The following is a 22,884-nucleotide window of genomic DNA, read 5'->3' on the forward strand; positions in this document are numbered from 1 at the left end:
GTAAAATACAGCACCATGGTTAGATTGCAAGAAGGGAACAAGCTGTTTACTACTAACCAGGCCATTTATTGGTAGAAACATTGGGTGACGTACATATATAGGAGCTATAAAGGGACAACTAGAGTATATGTGTATGGGTGTGCGTGTGTGTATATTATACACTAACACACACACACGCACGCAGACACACACACATAATCCATTTGGAATTACCTGTATGCACAGACTCATTTCATTTTGAGGTATAAAGGGTTAAGTAGTTAGATTTGTCTTGCCTGACAAGAGGTAACATGAAGTCAGACATGCAGAGAATCTATGATGGTAAGTACTTACCAATTAGTGTACAGACTGGTGATTGTTGGCTCTCCATGGCTGTCAAGATGTTGTGTTTGTTGAAGCAGAACGTTGTTGAAAACCCTTGTGATGTCAATCTGCACATAGTTTTCTATTGACTGGAGCACCGTCATGTAGGCCCTTACGCTAGTTAATAACTCCGAGGGCTTTGCAATCTCTTGTGTGGCCTGATTGTACATGGTCATGCCCACAATAGACCTGTATGGGGGAAGTAAAAGGAACAGGAACTAAATCTCGGTATCAGGAATGTCACAATTCAGACAAGACCAGGGGCTGAAGACTTCTCCTGTAGCTTGGCACCTGACATTGACAAGCTTAAAAAAAAAAAAAAAAAAAAAAAAAAAGGGAATTTGGCTAATAATCGGCCTGTGTAAAAATGACCGTGATCACTCCACTATCCTCGCAGGACAGAGCAAGTGTGGTATGAAATTCTAGAAAGTTTATGACACCTTCTATACACGCCTTCCATAGGGCCTGTTCACACTGAGTAAAACAGGTGTAGTTCCATACGGAGCCCCCACCATGGACTCTACTCAGAATTCTGCCTGCCTCGCTGTGTCAATGGGATGCCTCGCGCGCCTCCGCTCAAAGAATTGACATGTCAATTGTTTAAGCGGAGAGCAGAGGCAAGCAAGGCATCACAGTGACGCTGTGAGGGAGGCAGAATTCTGCTACTTTTGCTCAGTCTGAACATACCTATACACCGCATATAAAACAAAGAGATACAGAGCATAGCTTAGCGCTTCGGCCCTTTAGCGTAGCAGTTGAGGCATGTTTCAACACCCAAACCTCTAATATGTCTGGGTGACAAAAGGTCCGAAGTTTGATAAACCATTAGCTATCCTTAAACTGAACGCCTTAGGATAGTGTCACATTGTAGAAATGGTGGTGGTCAATATATATACTTATTATACAGTATCCCAGTATCCTGCACAACCCCTTCAGGCCCTGAAATAACCATAAGTTATCAGTACCAGTTTATCAAGGCTGCAGCTTATCTGCCCAGTGGGAACATACCCTAAAGCCCCTCTTACACAGGAAGGAGTGTTGCTAGAAATGCTCCCTTGGCCGATCGGCCTGAGTAAAAGTGGCAGCGATCAGCTGAGTAATGGGAAAACGCCTGACCCTTGGCTACGGAAACGGACGATCCTTGCTCTGTTTAGACTAACGTGACTCTAGAGAAGGCCAAAGAAATCCAACTGGTCTCCATTCCAGATTTTTTATTAGTTATTAGACTGGATGGTGTTCCACTGTAATATTGTGACAATCTGTATTATGTCAGTGACTGAACAGTGAGCCAGCCTGCACATAGTCTCTCCTCTCTTTTCCATCCATTCCATCCTAAGCCTCAGGCATCTCCCCGTCCCATATATAACTGATAATCCCCGAATTCCTCACACACCACTTTACTTCATTAAAATACCTTCATAGTTTTTGGATGTGACATCTGACGGATCTGCAATTCTACTTTTTGGGAAGTTAATGAGGGAAAAAAAAAACAAAAAGAAAAACCTGAACTTCATACCAGGTGTCAGACACTTACTTGGTGAAGCGGATTTCCAAGTGCGAGGTCAGATATTCTCTGGGAGTGAACGTATGTTCCCATACAACCATATTAGGGGCATAGTTAATAGAGAAACAGAGTTCTGAAAGTGCAGTATGTAGCTTATCCAAACTGTACAGAAAAAAGGGAAAAGGAACAATAACTGAGTAACTAAAAATATGATATATGTCTTGTGATTCATGTTTTCTATATTGGCACATAGCATCTGTGAGGCGGGGTATACAGCCCATATCCAGGTATCCAGCACACAGTATATAATAAAGGCTAATATCCTATAGGCTTTCAGTAGCCATATCTATAACAAAGGAGATGTGCCAGGATTAAAAGTTCTCTGTAAACCAGCTGATTGGTGTAGGTCCAACCCCCGGGAGGATAATTATCCCAACTCAACTGATCGCTAGTAGTCACCGCTCAATTCATTCTCTAGGGTACTTCCTAATGTTGCTGAGCATTGACCTGCACCATGTTCAAAAGTCCTAAAGAGAGTAACTAGAGTGGTGGCCGGTCATGCACACTACGGCTTCATTCACTAAGGGGACAACTGACCTTCTCTGTACTGATGGGGGGGGGAGGGAATAACGTTTAGTCTTGGAATATCCTTAATAAAAGTGTCCTTTTAACATATGCTTGGCTGGTACAAATTGGGACAGCTTTGCCTAAATGTTGAAAAGGGTATTCCACTATTCTTTTCCAAACACAAATTCTAAGGGCCCTATTAGACAGGCTGATATTAAAAGAGCAAGCGAGTGCCGACCTGTCAGATCAGCGTTTACTTGCTCCTTGTTCCCCGCTCGCTGTCGGTGCTATTACACGGCGCAGACAGCAAGCAGGGAGAAGCGGAGGGGAAGTAGGGAGCTGCCCAGACAATCTTTTGATTGTCAAAGGTAGCCCACAGGAGATACTGGGAGTCTGCTGCTGCTGCCGCCGCTATTGGCGTCGGTTTTTTTTTCAAAGTGTTGCAAGACAACAATCAGCTGATATCATGCATGTCGGCTGCCTTTTAACGCTACCTATTCCACCAAGCGATTATCTGGATAGAGTGACAGGAACATAGATGGATAGATAGATACAAGATAGTCCACGGCACTCCCAGGATCATCCTGTTGCTATTTACCAGTACGGTCTACAGTCAGGACCTAGGTCTCCCGGCACCCACTACAGCATAAGAGCAGTGTTGCTTTTTACTTTTTTCTTAGATAGATAGATGTGAGCCTAGCGTAATAAAAACGTAATGTGATAGATAGACATAGATGCATGACTTACTACAGTGACCAGAACACATTCTAGAAAGCTGAGGATTATACTACAAGTAACTGCTAAATAGAGCACAAGAAATCAAGAGGGTGCTTGAGAAAGAAAGCGCAAAGAGATGTACAAGAGTGAGAGAATGCCTGCACACAAGACGACACAATATACATACAGACATTTATCATTTCCCCCACCTGATAATGAGAAATCTAATCATAAAAACACCAAATGTAATTGCAAAAAGAAAAAAAAAAGCCTCTTACTTTGTAACCACAAGCCTATTTTTTCTCATGCTTTCAACCCCGGGTTTTTCTCGCTCAGGTTCTCCTTTCTTTCCGGTCTGCTTTTTTGACTTTTTGTTCACTGCTTGACTGATTGTTTTGGCACAGTGTTTTGGCAGTAGCTACAATTGAATAATGACGAAAAAAAGAAAGGAAAGAATAAATCCTTGGAACCCGAGCATCTTATGATAATAGGATCTACTCAGGTGGGCAGTCTAAGCCGCAAGTAATAAGATACAATTCTTAGATAGAAGATAGAAACTTGAATAAAAAAAGGAAAATGCAACTTCTCAAATGCAACAATAAAAATTAGCTCTAAAATACAATTAAGCTCAGAAATAAATACAATTTTTAAAGGTTTTTTGTTACTAGAAGCACAAACATTTATAAGAGCATCTCTGTCTATTTAAAAAGGTCAGTCATCCCCATTTACAGCCATACGCAAACCTTTCCAACCAGTCTAAAGAGGCTATGGACCATTTTTAATGCATTTTAAAGTTTTCCTATTTTGTGTACACAGCTCCTATGCAGGTATATGTGCCAACATACGTCCTATTGAATCAATGGAACAGGCCGAACCTCAAGGGGGCTCCGCTTAAAATTCCACCCAAATTCCGTAGTGTGAATGGCCCCTTATTCTTGAGATAACCTCTTTAAACACATTGCTTTGCTTACATCTAATCCAGTATGAAGTATTAAATCCTTTACCTGTAAAACCCATGTGGATAAATACCCAAATGGTTATCTAGAATTACAAAAACATAGCCGCGTTCATCGAGAAACAATGCTACAACTGGCCTTAGTTTCTATGCAGTACTGCAACTCTGTTATACTGAAGTGAATAAAGCTGAGCTGTAATACCACACCCAACCTGAGCACAGGGGTGGCACTGTTTTAGAAAAAAAAAAAAGCATCATCTGTTGATGAGCACTCTTAGAGATGATCAATGTCCGCTATATGCCTTTCCTCACAACATTTATAGACAAGAAATAAGGTTTTTCACCTGATCGCTTAGGGTACATTGTTCTGTGCAGATGTCCGTGATGAGATTCCGCGCTTGTTTCGCCATTTCATCCAGGAACATATTGCATAGAGACAGACTGCGATCTCCAATGTGATGTCTCTGAAATGTTATAAGATTAGGCAAATTGTATATCTGCCAGTTATAATGTAGTATTTCAATGGCTGCACCTTACAGATGTGAAGACAAAGCTTATGCAAAGCAGCACATGTATTCTGAACACATTGTAAGCATTATTAATGGTGTCATTGTATAGACATCAGTGCAGGACAAGAACGGGGAGAAGGATGCACTCAGCCTGAGAGATTATAACTTCCATTTCTTGTCACAGCAGGATGGCGACTTACCCACTGAGCCCCAGATATCATATCAGGAATAGAGATGAGCAAACCTCGATCAAGCTCTGGTTCGACCAAACTCTCGGCATTTGATTACCTGTGGCTAAAGAAGTTGGATGCAGCCCTAAGGAGCAGTGTCGGACTGGGGTATCTGGGGCCCACCAGAGGAAATGATCCTGGGGGCCCTCCAATGAAGAACCAGTGAAAAATGGTGCAGTCAGTGTTGGTGCAGGTTCTAAAGCTGGGGGCCCACCGGTCCTCTGGTGGGCCAGTCGGACACTGCTAAGGAATACTGGGAAACATGTATAAGGCCTGTGACCTGTATCCATGTTTTCCAGGACTCCCTAGGACTAGTGGCTTCAGCTACAGGTAACCAATGCAGAGAGTTTGGACGAACTAGACCGGGCTTGAGGTTTGCTCATCTCTAATAATGATCACAACCATCCTAGACAACCAGGACTGTACCCAGAAATCCCTTCATCCCAATAACCTGCCAGCGATATTACCACTAGTCCCTATGCTAGATTATCTACTCTAAATGACCAGGAATATATTAACCCCTACACCTCCCTTCACCACTAGGACCAATTGAAGGAGGAGAAGGGGATTTATCATGCATTTGTACCTGATTCCAGGCATCAAAAAGTGGCAAAGTTGTGACATTTGGGGACGTTACGCCACCTCAGCCAACTCCAAAATAGTGGGTGTGGCCTCCAACATTTACTACAATTTAGGGTAGCTTCACACGTACCAGATCCACAGCATATTTCACACTGCGGATTTGCAGCGAAATCCTGGTAGTCTGAAGCTGAATGGGTCGCATACACGCAGCGGAATTTTCATTCTGCTGCCTGTATGTGACTCGGCCCCTTTAACCCTTCGCCCCGGCCAGAAGCATACATTACCTGCTCGGCGCCGCAGCTGTGTAAAGCCGGGAGCTTCACTGCAGCCACGGCGCCAAGCAGATAATGTATGCTCCTGGCCGGGGCGAGGGGTTAAAGGGGCTGGCTTACATATCCGCAGTGAAATGAAATTTCCACTGCAGATATGCAACCCCCACAGACCTTCACAGTACATGGATCCGCAGCGGCTCTGGTACGTGTGAAGGCACCCTTATAGTGTAAACTGTGACTAACACATAGCACCTCTAAACTGGCATACATTTCTAAGGTGGCCACAAGGGCAATCTCAGAGGTGTTGGATATATAGAGGCATGCACTCCACAATGAATCCATAGAAGCAGTTACAGCAGGCTTTGGAACTTATGAAACTGCGGTCTTGGTAAATGTCTTTTAGGTTTATGTCACTGTCTTGTGTGTTTTTAACTACCAACAACAAAAATAAAAACACATATACACCTATTGTCTTACACATGGGAGCATACAGAACTAGTTTATAATAAATGATCATTCTGTTTGTAGCTGCTAAACCATTATTCATCCTGCCCTGTACTGCTTAGCTTTACATCTTTAATATCTCACAAAGGATGGATGACTCTTAAATAGTTCTCCAAGAAAAACATAGCTGGCGGCTGCTGAGCGCCCAACAAAGAACATGCTGGGAGCAGAGATTTTACTGTTTACAATAAGATTCTGCTGATGAATTACATATAGACAGACACACAATTCCTCACTAAGCCTGCATTCACACGTACAGGATCCCCAGCAGATTGGATGCCGTGTTTAGTTATTTACTTACTTAGTTACTTTGATATCTGCACATCAAATCTGCTGCGGATCCTGTACGTGTGAACGCAGCCTAAAGTGCACTGTTCAATTTAAAGGAGAAGTCAGGCCAAAATTATTTTTTCAATATGTTATTACTTCTGGAACTTTAGACAAATTTGGAACTTAAGACAAAATTCTAATGTACATTAATTATGGGAAATGCACATATACTGCTATTTCCCTTAATTTATTAGATCATGGAGTGTTAGAATTCTTTCAGAAACCGTGACATCACGACGAAGGGTGTAATTCCTATGGAGTGTCCAGCAGGGGGCGCACTATATATAGAAGTCAATGAGTACCATTGACTTCTATATATAGTGCGCCCCTGCTGGACACTCTATTGAATCAATGGATGTGTATGTAAAAATATTGTTATGTACAGTACGTTTTGATTGAATACATTTATGGAATACTTTGAATACTTGAAGTGTCCTTGCTCCCCAAAGTATCCCATAAATGTATTCAATGAATACATTTGGAGGGCACCGAGCAGGGAGGGAGAGAGGTGCCTGTGCATCTACCTCCCCCCTCGGTGCTGGGAACATATACACAGTACTACTCCTCCCATCCTCTGCTCATAGTATAAGCAGAGGATGGGGGAGTAGTACATGTGTTATCCCCATTACGCCGCCGCTCATCACAAGGGCTTCATCATACCCCATCCTCCGCTCCCCCTCCTCCAAGCTTCCAATTTCTAACTATCCCGCCGCTCACCGCCACCGCCGCTCTCTGCTCCCACATACGGGCTCCCGGTCCGCACGGCATGCTGGCCGCGTCAGCCCTCCCCCACCCCGCAGGGAGCACGACGCTCCTGGTGCTTCCTGTCCCCGGCCGGCATGCAGTGCGGACTATACAGGGGGGGGAGACAGGGGTGTATGACTATACAGGGGGGGGAGACAGGGGTGTATGACTATACAGGGGGGGGAGACAGGGGTGTATGACTATACAGGGGGGGGGGGGGGGAGACAGGGGTGTATGACTATACAGGGGGGGGGGGGGACAGGGGTATATTACTGTATGGGGAGGAGGACAGGGGTGTATGACTGTATGGGGAGGAGGACAGGGGTGTATGACTGTAGGGGGGGAGGCAGGGGTCTATGACTGTATGGGGAGGAGGACAGGGGTGTATGACTATACAGGGGGGGGAGACAGGGGTGTATGACTGTATGGGGAGGAGGACAGGGGTGTATGACTATACAGGGGGGGGGGGGGGGAGACAGGGGTGTATGACTGTATGGGGAGGAGGACAGGGGTGTATGACTATACAGGGGGGGGAGACAGGGGTGTATGACTGTATGGGGAGGAGGACAGGGGTGTATGACTGTAGGGGGGAGGCAGGGGTCTATGACTGTATGGGGAGGAGGACAGGGGTGTATGACTATACAGGGGGGGGGGAGACAGGGGTGTATGACTGTATGGGGAGGAGGACAGGGGTGTATGACTGTATGGGGAGGACAGGGGTGTATGACTATACAGGGGGGGGGGAGACAGGGGTGTATGACTGTATGGGGAGGAGGACAGGGGTGTATGACTATACAGGGGGTGGGGGGAGAGACAGGGGTGTATGACTGTATGGGGAGGAGGACAGGGGTGTATGACTGTACCGGGGGGGGGGGGGGGGGTGTGGACAGCGGTGTATGACTGTACAGGGGGGGGGGGGGGCGGACATGGGTGTATGACTGCAGTCCCCCCAGTAACAGTACAGGACTGTAACATAGGAGGAATGGATGTGCTGCAGCAGGCAGGACACCACACACAGCTATAAGTTATCCTGCCTGCTGCAGCACATTATTCCTCCTATGTTACACTCCTGTACTGTTACTGAGGGGATGAGATGACAGGTCAGCTGCTCCTAAGTGCTGCTCCTCCACCTCCAGCTCTGACATGGCCGCCTCCCTGCACATACAATCGGACAGGACTGGTCCGGGAGGGGGGACCAGCACAGTCCCGTCCGAGCGCCCGAGCGTATTTATAAAAATACAAAAATACCGCAATTACCGTCCTGGCTAAGTTGAAGTCGGTTAACCGACGCCAGTGACGGTATCGGTATTTTTGCGGTATACCACCCAGCCTTAGTATATGAGCATTTCCCATTATTAATGTACATTAGAAATTTGTCTAACTTTCCATAAGTAATAACATATTAAAAAATACTTTTGGTGGGACTTCTCCTTTAACTGTTATAACTCATAACTGGATATGCATTTATTACATAGTATTTTAGAGACTAGAATTTTATGAGACAGAATAATGACTTTACCCTTTGAATTAAGGCTGTCACCCCAGTTTTCCTGTGTGCTGTTATTGGCACCATTAGATACAGTGTCACTAAGGCGGGGCTTAGCATCTGCTGAACCCGCCCTCTCCCTGCCTCATCACAGAGGGAGTTTGAATAACAGCACTGGACCTAAGCAGAGAAAGGGATGCTAAGTCCCACCTTAGTGACACTATCTGTAAATGATGGTGCCAATAACAGCACACAGGAAAACTGGGGTGACAGCATCACTTAAAATTTTGATTTAAAAAAAAAAAAAAAAAAAAGTAGAGTAAGTAAAAGTTCTTACCTCTTCAGGACAAAGTTCATGGGTGCAGCTCATAAAGTGAGTGCAGATGAGAGGGAAGGAGATTGAGTATCTAGATTGTGACGGCAGCTCCAAACACTGCTGGAACATCTTCTCAAATGCTCGACTGTAAAAGCTGTAAACAAAAGAAAAAAAGAAGTAAATAAACACCAACTAGAATGTCATTCTTCAGACTGCACCAAATCTAGAATGCAGAAGACCCGATCACTGATGCACATGGACTGTACTCATAAAGGATAGAAAGGGCTTCTGGGCATGCTCAGGGATGTTTATACAGCAGGGAGGGGGATGCTCGGTTGTGAGCAGCAGCTATTGTGTGCATCTCTGTTATTTATATACAGGTGTTACCTCTCACTGTGATAAAAGCACTGCTGGGAAATGATCAGCACAGAACAGCAAGTCTCAGCTTAAAGTGTCACTGTCGTTTAAATTTTTATTTTTTTTTTGCACAAATCTAGTACAGACGATTTTAAGAAACTTTGTAATTGGGTTGATTAGCCAAAAAATGCATTTTTATTATGAAAAAGCAGTTTGAAGCTCTCGTCCCTGTCTTCATGGTTCTCTTATGGAGGGTGGAGGGAGATGAGGCACCAAAACAGGACAACAAAGTTAATTTACAGCTACATCACCGGCTATCTCCTCTGAAGTCAGCACTGACCTTTCTGACCTCTGAATAGCGGCTTTTACATGGGTCCTGCTGTGTAATCCTTTGTTCTCTGCTGCCGGCTAATCTCCCTCCTCCCCCCTCCATAGCACAGACAGGGCCCCAATGTAAAACAGTCAAGATTTGCTGATAATGAGCAGTGGATGAGAGAGAGGAGGGAGGGGGGACCTGGAAAAAGTCTTTTTTGATGCAGATAATGGAATATTTGCCTAATAAGCCTAATACAAAGTTTCTTAAAATTGCCTGTACTATTGATCTCTGCTAAAAACGCTCCTGCGGCCAATAATCGTCCCATGTAAAATTGACAGCGATTAGCCGACGAGTGGGAAACACCTGAACCTTGACTGGTCGGATCTTCAGAGCAGGCATTAAAATTTTGCATTGTTGGCCACACATCGTCTTTTGTAAACAGCTGTCAGTTTCTAGATCACATGCAGCTTATACTTACATCCACGCTGCTTGTGATCCGACATTCAGGTCTCAAGTCCTCTGGCTGTATCTTCAGGCCCTGCCTCCTCCATAACAACTAACATAAGTAGGAGAATACAGCCGACGGAGGGAGGACTGGAGAAACATGTGGGATCACAAGCAGCACGGCTGGTAAGTATACAATGTTTCTTGGGATCTGGAAACTGACAGCATGGATATATACATATCCCAGAACCCAATATATACATATCTGTGCTGTCAGTTTCCAACGCTGCACGAGCGATACAATGATCGTTTGTGCAGCCCGGAAGGTCTATATCTTATGCTTTTCAAAGGCACTGCCAGTGAGTACTGATCTCGCTGATCGGCAATAGTTTGCAGACCCCACAGCCGAGAAATCTTTTAGTCTAAAAAGACCCTTAGGTTTATAGTCTGAGAGCCCAGAATATAGGCTACAAGATCTCAGGATAATTTTGAAAAAACTCTAAAATAGCAAAATGGAAACTTTAAAAATCTTTAGAAAATATGTTTAGCAAAAACTTTAACAATAGGCTATTTTGTAATGACGCATTCCCTTTAAGGAAGGTTCTTACCAAAATATGGAGAGATCAGATGTTTCCACCAGCATCTCAACTAAGGAATCCACCATCTTAGTATGAAATATTATAGTGTTCATCATCTTTCCAAGCTCTCTGTGGTCAGCAAGACTCAGTGATGCTTTGGAAACGCTGGTGTAGGCCTTAAAGGAAAGAAACACCAATGTAATAGCATGTAAATAAGACCAGCGTTTTCAAGAAATTTAACTCACTTCACTTGAACATTGTATATCAGAAATATCAGAAAGCATGGGCAGGCATGATGGGAGTTATAGTTCTGAAACAGCTGGAGGACTGCAAGTCTGATACCTGTGCCCTAAATGGGGACAAGAATGAGTTATGAATAAGTATACAGAAATGTGCGGACGTTATAGACTGGGAAGGAATGTAATGGATTCGTTCTCCACCCGGCATGTTTCAAATATCATGCCGGCAGTGAGGAAACTCTTTGAATCACCAAATCCATTACATTCTTTCCCCTCAATAATGTCCACAACTTTGTGGACGTGTGAATTCCCCCAAACTTCATCAATCTGCTACACCGATTGTCCAGGCTTATAAAACATGGCCACTTTCTTCCAGAAACAGCATCACTCCTGTCCACAGTTTGAGTGTGGTTTTGCAACTCTATAAAGGTGAATGGAGCTCGACTACAATATACCACACACAAGCTGGGGACAGGAGTGGTGCTGTTCTTGCTAGAAAGTGGCTGTGATTTCTCTAAGCCTATTTAGTGGCATTCTATTCTGGATCCTATAAAGGCCAGGTATTCCCAGCCATTCCCAGTAAGCAGCATATAGCTGGTAGTGTACACAACAAAAGCCTCCAGTATGATTGACATCAGATGCACGGCAAAGAGGTTGGAAACATTTGCTTTAAAAGCTGGGTACTGCTACAGGTGATGAGCTGCTTCTAACAAGGTGTCAGCTAGATATAGAAACAATATGGAAACATACAAAAACATATTTCATTTGCTTTTTTATATATATTTGAGAGAAAGAAAGAGAAAAAGAAAGAAAAAGAAAGAAAGAAAGAAAAAAAAAGAAAAAGAAAGAAAGAAAGAAAGAAAAAAAAGAAAAAGAAAGAAAGAAAGAAAGAAAAAAAAGAAAAAGAAAGAAAGAAAGAAAAAAAAGAAAAAGAAAGAAAGAAAGAAAGAAAGAAAAAAAAGAAAAAGAAAGAAAGAAAAAAAAGAAAAAGAAAGAAAGAAAGAAAAAAAGAAAAAGAAAGAAAGAAAGAAAGAAAGAAAGAAAAAAAAGAAAAAGAAAGAAGAAAAAAAAGAAAAAGAAAGAAAGAAAGAAAGAAAGAAAAAAAAGAAAAAGAAAGAAGAAAAAAAAGAAAAACAAAGAAAGAAAGAAAGAAAGAAAAAAAAGAAAAAGAAAGAAGAAAAAAAAGAAAAAGAAAGAAAGAAAGAAAGAGAGAAAGAAAGAGAAAAAGAAAGAGAAAAAGAAAAAAAGAAAGAAAGAGAAAAAGAAAAAAAGAAAGAGAAAAAGAAAAAAAGAAAGAAAGTAAGAAAGAAAGAAGCTCCAGTAAAGCAAACTAGGAGTTTATGTTTTACAACTGTGCATGGAAAGAACTCTGAGATGATACAATAATCTCCCTCTGAACCATCCCACACCAATATGCCTCCCTAGTCTATCAGGTAGCCTCTCCATATTCTCACTGCACCCAGTCATCAGTGTACAGTACAAAAACTACTAAGAAGTCTTGGGATTTGTATTCTGGGGGATCAAAGTGCCATTGTTGAAAGGATAAAGCTCAGATTTTGTGTTTTTTTTTTTTTTTTTTTTTGTAAATCAGCTTAAAGCTAAGTTTGGCAGCCACTTCTGATGAAAATTCCTCGGCTCTAAGTTCCTCTGTATTTCATTTCGAGCAGCTATGGATCTGTTAAAACGCTCTCTCCGGATTTCCATGACTCAATCAAAGTGGGATGTTAAGGTTTGTCAGCACATCTTTTGAAGCGTGGTTTCACCATTATCTCAAAAACAAAGACAAAATGCCCAGATAGCTTGACTTTAAAGTGGTTGATTTTTTTCCCCCCTCCTTGAAAGGCGACCAAGAAAAGGGCAGCCTGTTTTTGTAGAGACCATTCTGCAATTTGATGCACAGCCTCCTGGCTTCCAGGCCAAAAATAATACAAGCGGAAGGCATTCTGCAATCATCAAAGCGTTCTCAGGTCAGAGCAGACAAAGTGCTATTCAGCTACTGTTGCACAGATGTTTGTGCACTTCTTACATTCGCTCTTCAGCCAACACATCTTTGGCTCCAAATCTGACAGTCCCTTTAATGTCTTACTTGTAAAACAATGTCTGACATTGGGAAAAAAATGTGATTCTTTGTTCAGACATTAAAACTGTGTAAAATCGATGCCTATAATTCACTTTTAATTGCCATCAGTTGAAATAAGAGGGGCATCTTTACATCACTATGTGGCAACCAAGTTTTCTGCAAGGCAAGTGTTTGCTTGGGATGGCTGTGCTGAATTAATGGTACCCAGGATCAAGGGTGATGGGAGATTTAGTCTGCATTGTTGTATCTATGAGGGTTTTGTATCCATTATCAGAGGGGAAAACGGCATCATTTATACATAAATGTGGAGGCTAAAAAGGAATAGAAGGGTAAAAACAAAACCCACACCTTAGATTTTTTGTTTTATTTTTTCTTTGTTTTAAACACAATCATAACCAAATGTGGGAATATATTAAAAAGAAAATAACTTTAAAAAAATTTTGACATGTCACAGACACGCCAAACATTTTTGAGCTCAGGTTTGGCTCTAGATACAGCCAGGAGAAGTGCACTGCTGAAAGGTTCTCTCCCCGGATCAGAGTAATCGTCATTGCAGGACAGGGTCTCCATAGACGTACAATGGAGAGAGCTTCCCCCGCCTCGTTCTAACGATTGGTCAGGGTGTGGATGTTTAGACACCCACCAATCAAAGGCTCTGACAACTTTCTTACATGCGCACTGAAGCTTCATTCATTTGACAGAATTTGACATTAAAAGACAACTCCCACGAAAAAAATTTTTGGCTTATTTAACACACATTACAAAGTTATATAACTTTGTAATGTGGTTAAATGCCCGGTCTGGCCCCCTTCCCCCACTTTCCGACCCCCGACCCCCCCCGCCCGGAAGTTAAAGAATGTATACATTACCTATTACAGTCGTCACGGTCCTCTTCTCCCGGGCGGCATCTGGTGACGACGACGTCAGAACCGGGGGGCGGTCCGGGTCTTCTTCCTCCTCGGCGTCTTCATTGAAAGTAAATGGGAGAGAAAAGGCTGAGCCCTTATTGGCTGAGCATGCTGGAAGCCATGTGATGCGCTCCAGCCAATGAAAAGGCTGCCGGTGCGCAAGCGCACTGGCAGCCTTTTCTCTCCCATGGACCCGGAAGTAAGAGGCATCGCTGGACGGTGGACGCAGGTGACGGTGAGGCGTACGGCGGGAGAATGGAGTGGCGATCGTCACCGGAGGGATGGTGAGTATGGTATCTGTGTGTGTCTGTGTTTTTTTTTTTTTGGGGGGGGGGGGGGGGGGGGGGGGGGGGGTCCCGCCGGAGTTGTCCTTTAAGCTAGAGAGTGAACCCAAGTGTGCGGCATTTCATTACCAGTGGCTGAAGAAATTAGATGCAGCCCTAGGGAGTCCTGGAAGATATGGATATGGCCTATGGCTGTATCTATGTTTTTCAGGACTCCCTAGAGCTGCATCGGTCTTCTTCAGGCTCCGTTAATGGAATACAGAGCCTTCAGGTTCAGACAAACTCGGGTTTGCTGGAGATTCCCTCATGTCTAAGATCATTGGGGATCCCAGTGGTCAGACCCCCACTGATCAACTAGCTATCCCCTATTCTGTCTCGAGGATAACGTTTGATCTTGGGATAACCCATTTAGGCTATGTTCACACTACGTAAAACTACGGCCGTAGTTCTTGCCGCAGTACTACGGCCGTAGTTTTGCGGTGTGTAACATAGCCTTATTTTCAATGGCATCCCGGCCGCAGCGTACACACATCATATACGCTCCGGCCGGGATCCCATGCGGCACCGGAAAAAACTGCCGTCAGTTTTCTGCGAACGGAATTCACTGAAAGACCTGTCAGTTCACACAGTGAAGCGAGCGGCTCTGGACGCTCGCTTCACCGTGCGCTATGGAAAACTCTGATGCGGGCGCGCATCAGAGCTCCGCGGCCGGAAAGACCACCGGCCGAGATGATCCGGGCTGAGAGTACCGGCCGAGATGATCCGGGCTGAGACCGGCCGTTCCGTGACCCGGCCGGGGTCACGGAACGGCCGGGTGTTCACGTAATCTGAACATAGCCTTAAGGTGTAAACCTAAGCATTGCTGGGATACAAATCAAGGGCCAGGAGGTTTCACTTTAACCAATTTAGGGTATACATAAATAATTAAATAATTGTTTATTTGTAAAGTGCACACAGATTCCGCAGTGCTTCACCTATCTGTATGTTTTTGGGTGTGGTAGGAAGCCGGAGTACCCGGAGGACACCCACGCAAACACAGAGAGAACATACAAACTTTATGCAGATGTTGCCCTTGGTGGTATACTATGGAATATAAAAATATAAAAATGTTCACCCTTAGGGTATGTGCAAACAGTGGACTTTTCAATTTGAAAAATTCTGTGTAAAATTCATGGTAGAAATGCGAAGCACACCCTTGGATACCTGTTAAATTATTGCTTAATCTGACATAATAAGGGTCCATTTACACAGAAAGATTATCTGACAGATTATCTGCCAAACATTTTAAGCCAAACCCAGGAACAGACTATAAACAGAGATCAGGTCACACACACACACACACAAAACACAATTTAGCTTGTAAAGCTATAGCCACAACAAACTGCAAACCAATGACTGTAAATGCTATCCTGAAATTCAAGGGGGAACTCCAGAGGGAAAAAAAACACATAGCTTTAATAAAGTTATATTTCTTTGTAATATAAAACTTTATTAAAATTAAAATGTATAGTTTTTAATTGACATATATACTCCGATTGACTGGCAGCAGTAAGGGACGACACTGCAACCTCTGCTGCCACCAATGTGTGGGTCGGGAACTGCAGGGCTATCTAAGCCCTGTGGGTTACCGATCCCCTGCTCTAATTTAGCAAAGCCCCCACCCCACCGCCACTCCCCAGGGGAGGCAACACATTCGGTGTGTGCAGGAGCCTCTGTACAGCAAGTGGTGATTGCTATCACAGCTCGCTATATTTGTGGTTCTAGCACAGTAAGCAGTGATAGTTGCCAGACACCATGATCGTGTCGGCCAGCCTTCCTCCCCGATACCACATATAGGAAATACAGATATACTGTACACAGGTGGGTGAGATCATGCACTGTATAGTGCTGTGCAGCAGCGGTAGACCAGAGCTGGGGATCGGGAACTACAGGGCAATCTAAGCCCCGACTCAAACATTGGTGGCGGCAGAGCCATGTTGCCTTGGTCAACGGAAGTGTATAGGTGTATAAAAAAGTAATACTTTTATTATAAGGTTATATAACCAAATAATAAAAGTTAAATTAGCAAACATGTTTATTTCTTCAGGAGTACCCCATTAAAGGTGCCAAACCAAAAAGATAGATAAGATTTTTTTTTTATTTGCTATGCGCCTCAAAGTATTCTAATCCAAGTAAAATAGATTTAGACTGTTCCATTATTTTTATGAAGATTTTTATGAAGATTTTCTATCTGCAAAACACCTAAAATCCGATCCACTGCTCAAATCTGAAAAAATAAAAAATCTGGAGAAATAAAGTCCTGTAAGTACAATTTCAGATGGCACCTTATAAACAATTTATAGGGAAGTGGTTTCCTCCGGGTTGAGCTCTGCCACAAATCATTTCGAGCTGGCTGAGAAGGGCAATTGATGGCGGCTCGGCAGAACAGTTCCCTGCTGTGAGGCTTATAATACAAATGAACAGTAACCTTTTGAGTCAAGCATTAATCTGACTTATACATTACCCAGAAATATTAAATATTGCCCCAATGTCAGCCTGAACCTGCCCCACATACTAAATGCTTCTGCTTAAAGACCCTTTTCAGCATTACGTGGCATCGTAACAAATCTACATCTGCTTTTCCAAGAAGTAAGATCGATGATATTCCAGCAGAATTTGCTCTCCGGAGAGTCTATTTCCCAGCAGTTATAGCTGTAAAATCCTGGAGCAGTGAAAGGTCTATGAGGTGATGAAAATACAGCACAACTTATATGTGAACATGGCTGACATATGTGCGGCTTTCTGCGATGAGGTGGGTGAGGAGGACATAGGTTCACATAAAACAATAGCATCTGGATTCTTACAATGTGATGGCGAAGGGGCCAAGAAAACACGTGCAGGTGGAAGGATATAAGGACGCAGGTGGCACAACACAGTTTCTCTCTGTATTCCCCACCCACAAGGTCAGCCTGATAGTTGACAGACGGACAGTCACTTGGTAACAAAAAAAAGGTAATTACCTGTAATCTGAACCAATCCAGTCTCATTCCTCGGAAGTCAAAAACCTCTCCATCTTCAACTAGAAAGAAGAAAAAACTATATTGATATATCAGAGCACATTCAATGATTCTGAAAAAAATTAAAAAAATTAAAAATATACAAGTGGACCACGTATGTGGGAACCTGAGAGGAGAGGGGAAGTGCCAGAACGAAGCAATGTATTAGTAGTGCAGTATATTGTGCAAGTCATCAAATGTTTAAGATCCTTAAAGGGGTTATCCAGCGCTGCAAAAACATGGCCACTTTCTTCCAGAGACAGTCTCACTCTTGTCTCCAGCTTGGGGCGGGGGTTGCTGCTCAGTTCTACTGAAGTGAATGGAGCTTAATTGCAAACTGCACCTGAACTGAAGAGTCGTGTTGTCTCGAAAGAAAGAAAGTGGCCATGTTTTTGTAGCACTGGATAACCCCTTTAAAAGGGACTAATAGGTAAAAGCACAATTATGGTATTATTAAATGAATCAAAAACCATATTTATCCCCAAATTGTACTGATTAACTACACCGCACCCCAAATTAGAAATAAAATGGAAAATGGCAGCTCTTGGAAGGCAAGCCGGAAAAATATTAAAACTTGTTAAATCTTTAAAAGGTATAGTCCCATCTTAGCTATCTATATTATAGGGGTAACAAGCTAATTGCTGGAGGTCCAACTGATGGGACCCCCACAAATTTTGAGAAAAGGAACACAATCCATATTCTTTATGGGAAGGAAATAACAAGCTAAGATGGGAATACCCCCTTAAGAGGTCAGAGGTTATTCCACTATTTCTGATGGACTGAAGTGTGGATAAAGCAGCTGATAAACTAGTGGTCACTGTAGACCCTGATGAAGTTAGTCATATACTAGCCATATGCCATAATTCTGCAGGACTGGAATACTCCTTTAATAACCTTAAAGGGATTAGCCATTTAATCCTGGATAACCCTTTTAAACAGTACCAGTTGTCTCGATGTTGTACAAAGATCTTATTTGTCCAGGCAGCAACATAAGACGACCTTACCCTGTTTTACGTTTAGAGAGGTCATTGTGTTTACAAAGGAGGACATGATTATCGATTCATCCTCAGGACATACGGAGAGATTCTAGGAGTAAAAAGACCAAACATGTCAGAATCTGGAAATACACTGACAATTTTCAAAGTAAATACTTCAAGTGTCTTTTATTAGGTCCCTATTGCACAGAGCGATCAGGCCGATTCTGCAGATTATAGCACTGTGTACTAAAGACAACGACCAGCCTTGGTCCTGCCTAAAAGTCATCGGCCACCAGGCACACATCGCTACATGTAATATCAATGCACGATGGTTGATAAATGTGGATTAAAAAAAAACAAAAAAAAAAACTTTATACATGCCTGTCCACGCTCCGCTAGCTTCTGCCTGCTCCCTGCCACTGAAGCGTCTACAGCGGTCTTTGAAGTGAAAGGCCGAGATGGGACAGCACTGCGGCCAGTGATTGGCTGAGCAGCCTGTCACTTTAGAGACCAGCTCTGAAGTTCCAGCGTCGGCTGCGAGAAGTGGGCAGAAGGGAGAAGAACACCGGGAACGTGGAGAAGTATGTATAAAGTTTATTATTTTTGCAGTTAAGGCAAGCATTGCTAATGATGTCCGTGCAGCCCTTGCTGTGGGATTATCGAGTCACGTAATCTAACAGATCGTCGCTCGCTTATCCGGTATGTTCGTCCTTGTAACACGACCCTAATATTACTAGATATAGTAACTTTGCTTGATGCAATAGGAAAGGTAGGAGCTATTATATATTAGTTGGTGATAGAGGGACACCTAGTGGACTAATCCAATATTACATTCATTTCCTACAGGCCCAGTTGCATGTAGTAATTGTTACAATGCATAGAAACATTAGGTCATATGAACCTTTTCGTGGCTAAGGATCAACTTTTCAAGTACACAAAAGTGATACAACTCTTTAACCTGTGACACCATGGCTCCCTCTGCTGTTCTTTATATTATATTACTGAACACAATCTCATGAGCTGTAAGCAAGGAAATATAGTCCATGTCATTTAAAGCATACCTATCCTTGGAGACCGTGGCAGGATATGCCAGACAAGAGCAGAAGACGGTACTCCTTGCACTGTAATATACCTTGCACAGGTAACAGTCTACATCGCTTCCGGGATTTCAGTCTACCGCCCCATCAGAAGAGGACAGCATACCTAGAGGATTTTTTACGATGTATCCTGCTGTGGTCTTAAAGTGGTAGGTATGATTTAAATTCCATATTTGCAGCCTCCTCTGCTATAGGAGGTCTTTTATATACATAGAATAGGTACAGCACACAATGGCAGTGCATTTTTTATAGGAGGAAAGTACAATCATCTTACCTGTACCAGCTCATTCAGCACCACTGCATCAAAGCCAGACAGGTACTGCACATAGTATCTCTGCATCACTGGCCCATACTTCCTGACATGTGCCCGCAGTTCTTCCATATAAAATATAAGTTCAGCTATATGTCTGCATGGGAGATACACAAACAGTAGTATAATACTCAGCTTGACCAAATGTCACATTAACCTGTACCAATCACTCATTTACAGTTCAATGTTCGAGATAACCATTCCTAGATAGGTTTGCAGCGTGGCAGGGGATATACTAGGTCTGTAACAAAGTCAATAAAAAATCCCTATGAATCTCCGGTTTCTTATATAACACTGGCCACAGCCTTATGCTTCCTGTGCTGGCTTGTCTTCTTCCCATGGTACATCTTGGTGCCACCTCCTCCACAGGCTCTTCTCATGATGCACAGGAAAACATGATTCATCAGACCAGACCACATTCTCCCATTACTCTCGGGGTCCATGTATGATGCTCATTTTTCCACCATGTAATGGACAAGTATCAGCCAGAACACTACACAGACCTATTCCACAAAGTTATGGCTGATCGGTGTACCCATCTGTAACAGATTTTTCTTGAAGGGATTTTCCCATCCATCCATTCTGTCGAGCAGAAAAACCTTAAAAGGGCTAAATTTATTGTTGGCTTAAGAAAGGTCAATCAATAGTAGAACAGAGGGTCAAAAACCCAGCCTCCCCACCAATCAGATAGTTTCCAGAGCTGCTTGTATGCACAGCGAAACAGAGCAGGAAGCAGACAGCTCCATCCATTGTGTAGTGGCCAGGATTGGATACTGCGGCTCAGCTCCCAACGAGGTAAATGGGAGCTGAACTGCAGAATAAGCCAACAATAAACTTTGACTGGAAAACCGCTTTAAAATGTACTGTAACGGAAATCTATAGTCCTTCAACATGGTATCATCCTTGGCCTGTTCTATGTTCGGATACTGATGTCATTTTATTTAATCAATCTAAAGCATCTAAAATAAAAAAAACTTCAGCCATAAACATTCCTGGCTGAGCCACTCCAGTGAATTGATCTGGCTTAGATGGTGAGTGATTCTCCCACAATGGTTTCCATAACAGTCTTCAACAAAGACCCATTAACGTTTGTTAAGTATGCACCCACACGCGCACTGGAGGACACACAAAAAAAAAAAAAAAAAGAGACTTACTTATCCATAAAATCATCTGCCACTTTCTTTGGAATGTTATCTGCATGCCGGAGGAGCCAAATGATTTCATCTCGGGCGAATGACAAAGCCATAAACACAAAGAGAGCCTGGAGAACGAGAAAAGAAACGTGTTAGGATTTATTACAAGAAAAAAAAAAGAGCAGATCCGTCATGATACAGAGAAAACTGGTAGGTACAAAATATAGGAAATTATAGAACCTATCCTAGTTTTGTCCAAAGTTCCGCCACGGATGCCCCCATAGTTTATGGGAGCAACACGATTTACGGGCACTTTCCTGATGAGCAAACAAAATTATAGATGCTTAAATGATTTTTTTTTTTGCCCTGATCAGGAAATTTTGATGGCACTCCTTGTGATTTCCGGACCATAAATACTGATCAATGTCAGGAAATCCTGATGGTTTACCAAAGGCCTTGTGATCAGGATTTCCTGACATGGATGTGTGTGGGGGCCTTCTACTGAAAATGTAATAATAAGTTGCTATACAGTTTACACGCGTTACCTTTGGCCCCAGTAAACCAGGTTGGTCAGAAAGGACAGTGGCTAGCTCCTTCAGTGCAGACCTTAAGAATTTGCGCCTCTCTCTGTGGGTGGCACCACTACAAGAAAAAAAAAAAAAAAAAAAGCAAAGAATTACCTTAAACACAGATATCACAGCTTAGTGCTATATAATAAATGGGCCACATAGTTACGACTATAGGGATTCCTCTTAATTGCATATTTCACAAAGACAATTGCATATTAAATACATTTATTCTTGTCTTGATAATAAATCTTTACCACTGTAGAACATGGCTGAACATATCCAGACAGGTAGTCTGAAAAAAAAATATAGTTTCCTACTATTAGGCTACACATGGGGGTATTTATCATCCCTGTGCCCAACGTACATTAGAGAGAATAAAAAAAAAAAATAATGGGTTGATGCAAAATGGCAAAGCGTGGAGTGGACATAACCTCCTCCTACGTCCGAGTTACTTATGCAAGCAGGTGTAAATTGTGGTGAAAATCTACACCAGCTCCAGAACTGGTATGGATTTCTAAGGGTTTTAAACAGCAGCCTCAGATTCAATGGATTTACGGATTTGATAAATCCCCCCTAATACTATGGCCTGGTTTAAAGTCACTCTGTACCCACAATCTGCCCACCCCAAACCACTTGTGCCTTCGGATAGCTGCTTTTAATCAAAGATTCCGCAGGTGATGCAGTTATTGTCCTAAAATACAACTTTTAAACTTGCAGCCCTGTGTCAAACGGACGTTGCCTAGAGTGTCTGTGCATTAGGCTGGCACAACCCCTCTGTCCCGCCTCCCGGCCCTCTTCATCATTAGGAATGCCCCAGGAAGGTATTTTCCTATTGATCAGCTGTAAGAACACTGCACTTGGGCTGGATTGTTAGGCACCTGTGCGGTGTTCACTGCAGAGAAAGAGGAAATATCCTGCCAGTGGCATTCCTAATGAAGAAGAGGATGGGGAGGAGGGACGGAGGGGTGGTTCAAGGTTAGGGCACAGATACTCTAGGCCACGGCCATTTGGCACAGGGCTGCAAGTTTAAAAGTTATTTTTTAGGACGATAATTGCATCACCTGCCGAACGGACCCCAGGACAGATCTTGGAAAAACAGTAGGTAATCCCAATTTCTAAGATCATATGGCCTTTACGGGGCACTCAGATTGGAAAGAATACACTACGCAAAACATCGGTCACGTGATAAGTCAGACTCCGTTAAATTCCATGAGACCGACTCTTTCACTGATACAGTGTTGTGAGTGTTGCATGGTCTTTGCCAGGCTGGTTCTCACGATTGGTCAGGATATGAACACTTAGACCCGAACCGATGGAAACTTTTGACATGTCTGACAAAAAGTTATTCAGCCATTCACATTTCAGGCGCCGTTCTTAAAAGGAAGTCTGTCAGCTGTAATTCATGTTCCAAACTGCTTACAGTGTTCGTTGGCTTTTAGGTTAAGGAAATATAAGGTGCCCTTCATATATTCGTCTGT

General features: G+C 43.1%; 1 protein-coding gene across 2 annotated transcripts in view; it reads right to left on the reverse strand.

The window, feature by feature from the left end:
• NCKAP1 (NCK associated protein 1) overlaps window positions 1–22,884 on the reverse strand; it is a 77,590-nt gene that overhangs the window by 12,749 nt on the left and 41,957 nt on the right. Inside the window, exons 11-21 of one of the 2 annotated variants that reach the window (XM_069983063.1) lie at window positions 21,383–21,479; window positions 20,859–20,965; window positions 19,669–19,801; window positions 18,325–18,406; window positions 17,285–17,343; window positions 10,805–10,950; window positions 9,101–9,233; window positions 4,451–4,603; window positions 3,430–3,569; window positions 1,898–2,029; window positions 334–552 (exon numbers count right to left, since the gene is read on the reverse strand). In XM_069983063.1, coding sequence (XP_069839164.1) covers window positions 334–552; window positions 1,898–2,029; window positions 3,430–3,569; window positions 4,451–4,603; window positions 9,101–9,233; window positions 10,805–10,950; window positions 17,285–17,343; window positions 18,325–18,406; window positions 19,669–19,801; window positions 20,859–20,965; window positions 21,383–21,479 — 1,401 coding nt within the window. The remainder of the gene's footprint in view (window positions 1–333; window positions 553–1,897; window positions 2,030–3,429; window positions 3,570–4,450; window positions 4,604–9,100; window positions 9,234–10,804; window positions 10,951–17,284; window positions 17,344–18,324; window positions 18,407–19,668; window positions 19,802–20,858; window positions 20,966–21,382; window positions 21,480–22,884) is intronic. The other variant, XM_069983064.1, reaches the window with a different exon arrangement.

This window comes from Dendropsophus ebraccatus, chromosome 9 (assembly GCF_027789765.1).
Source record: "Dendropsophus ebraccatus isolate aDenEbr1 chromosome 9, aDenEbr1.pat, whole genome shotgun sequence".
In the NCBI taxonomy this organism is placed as follows: domain Eukaryota; kingdom Metazoa; phylum Chordata; class Amphibia; order Anura; family Hylidae; genus Dendropsophus; species Dendropsophus ebraccatus.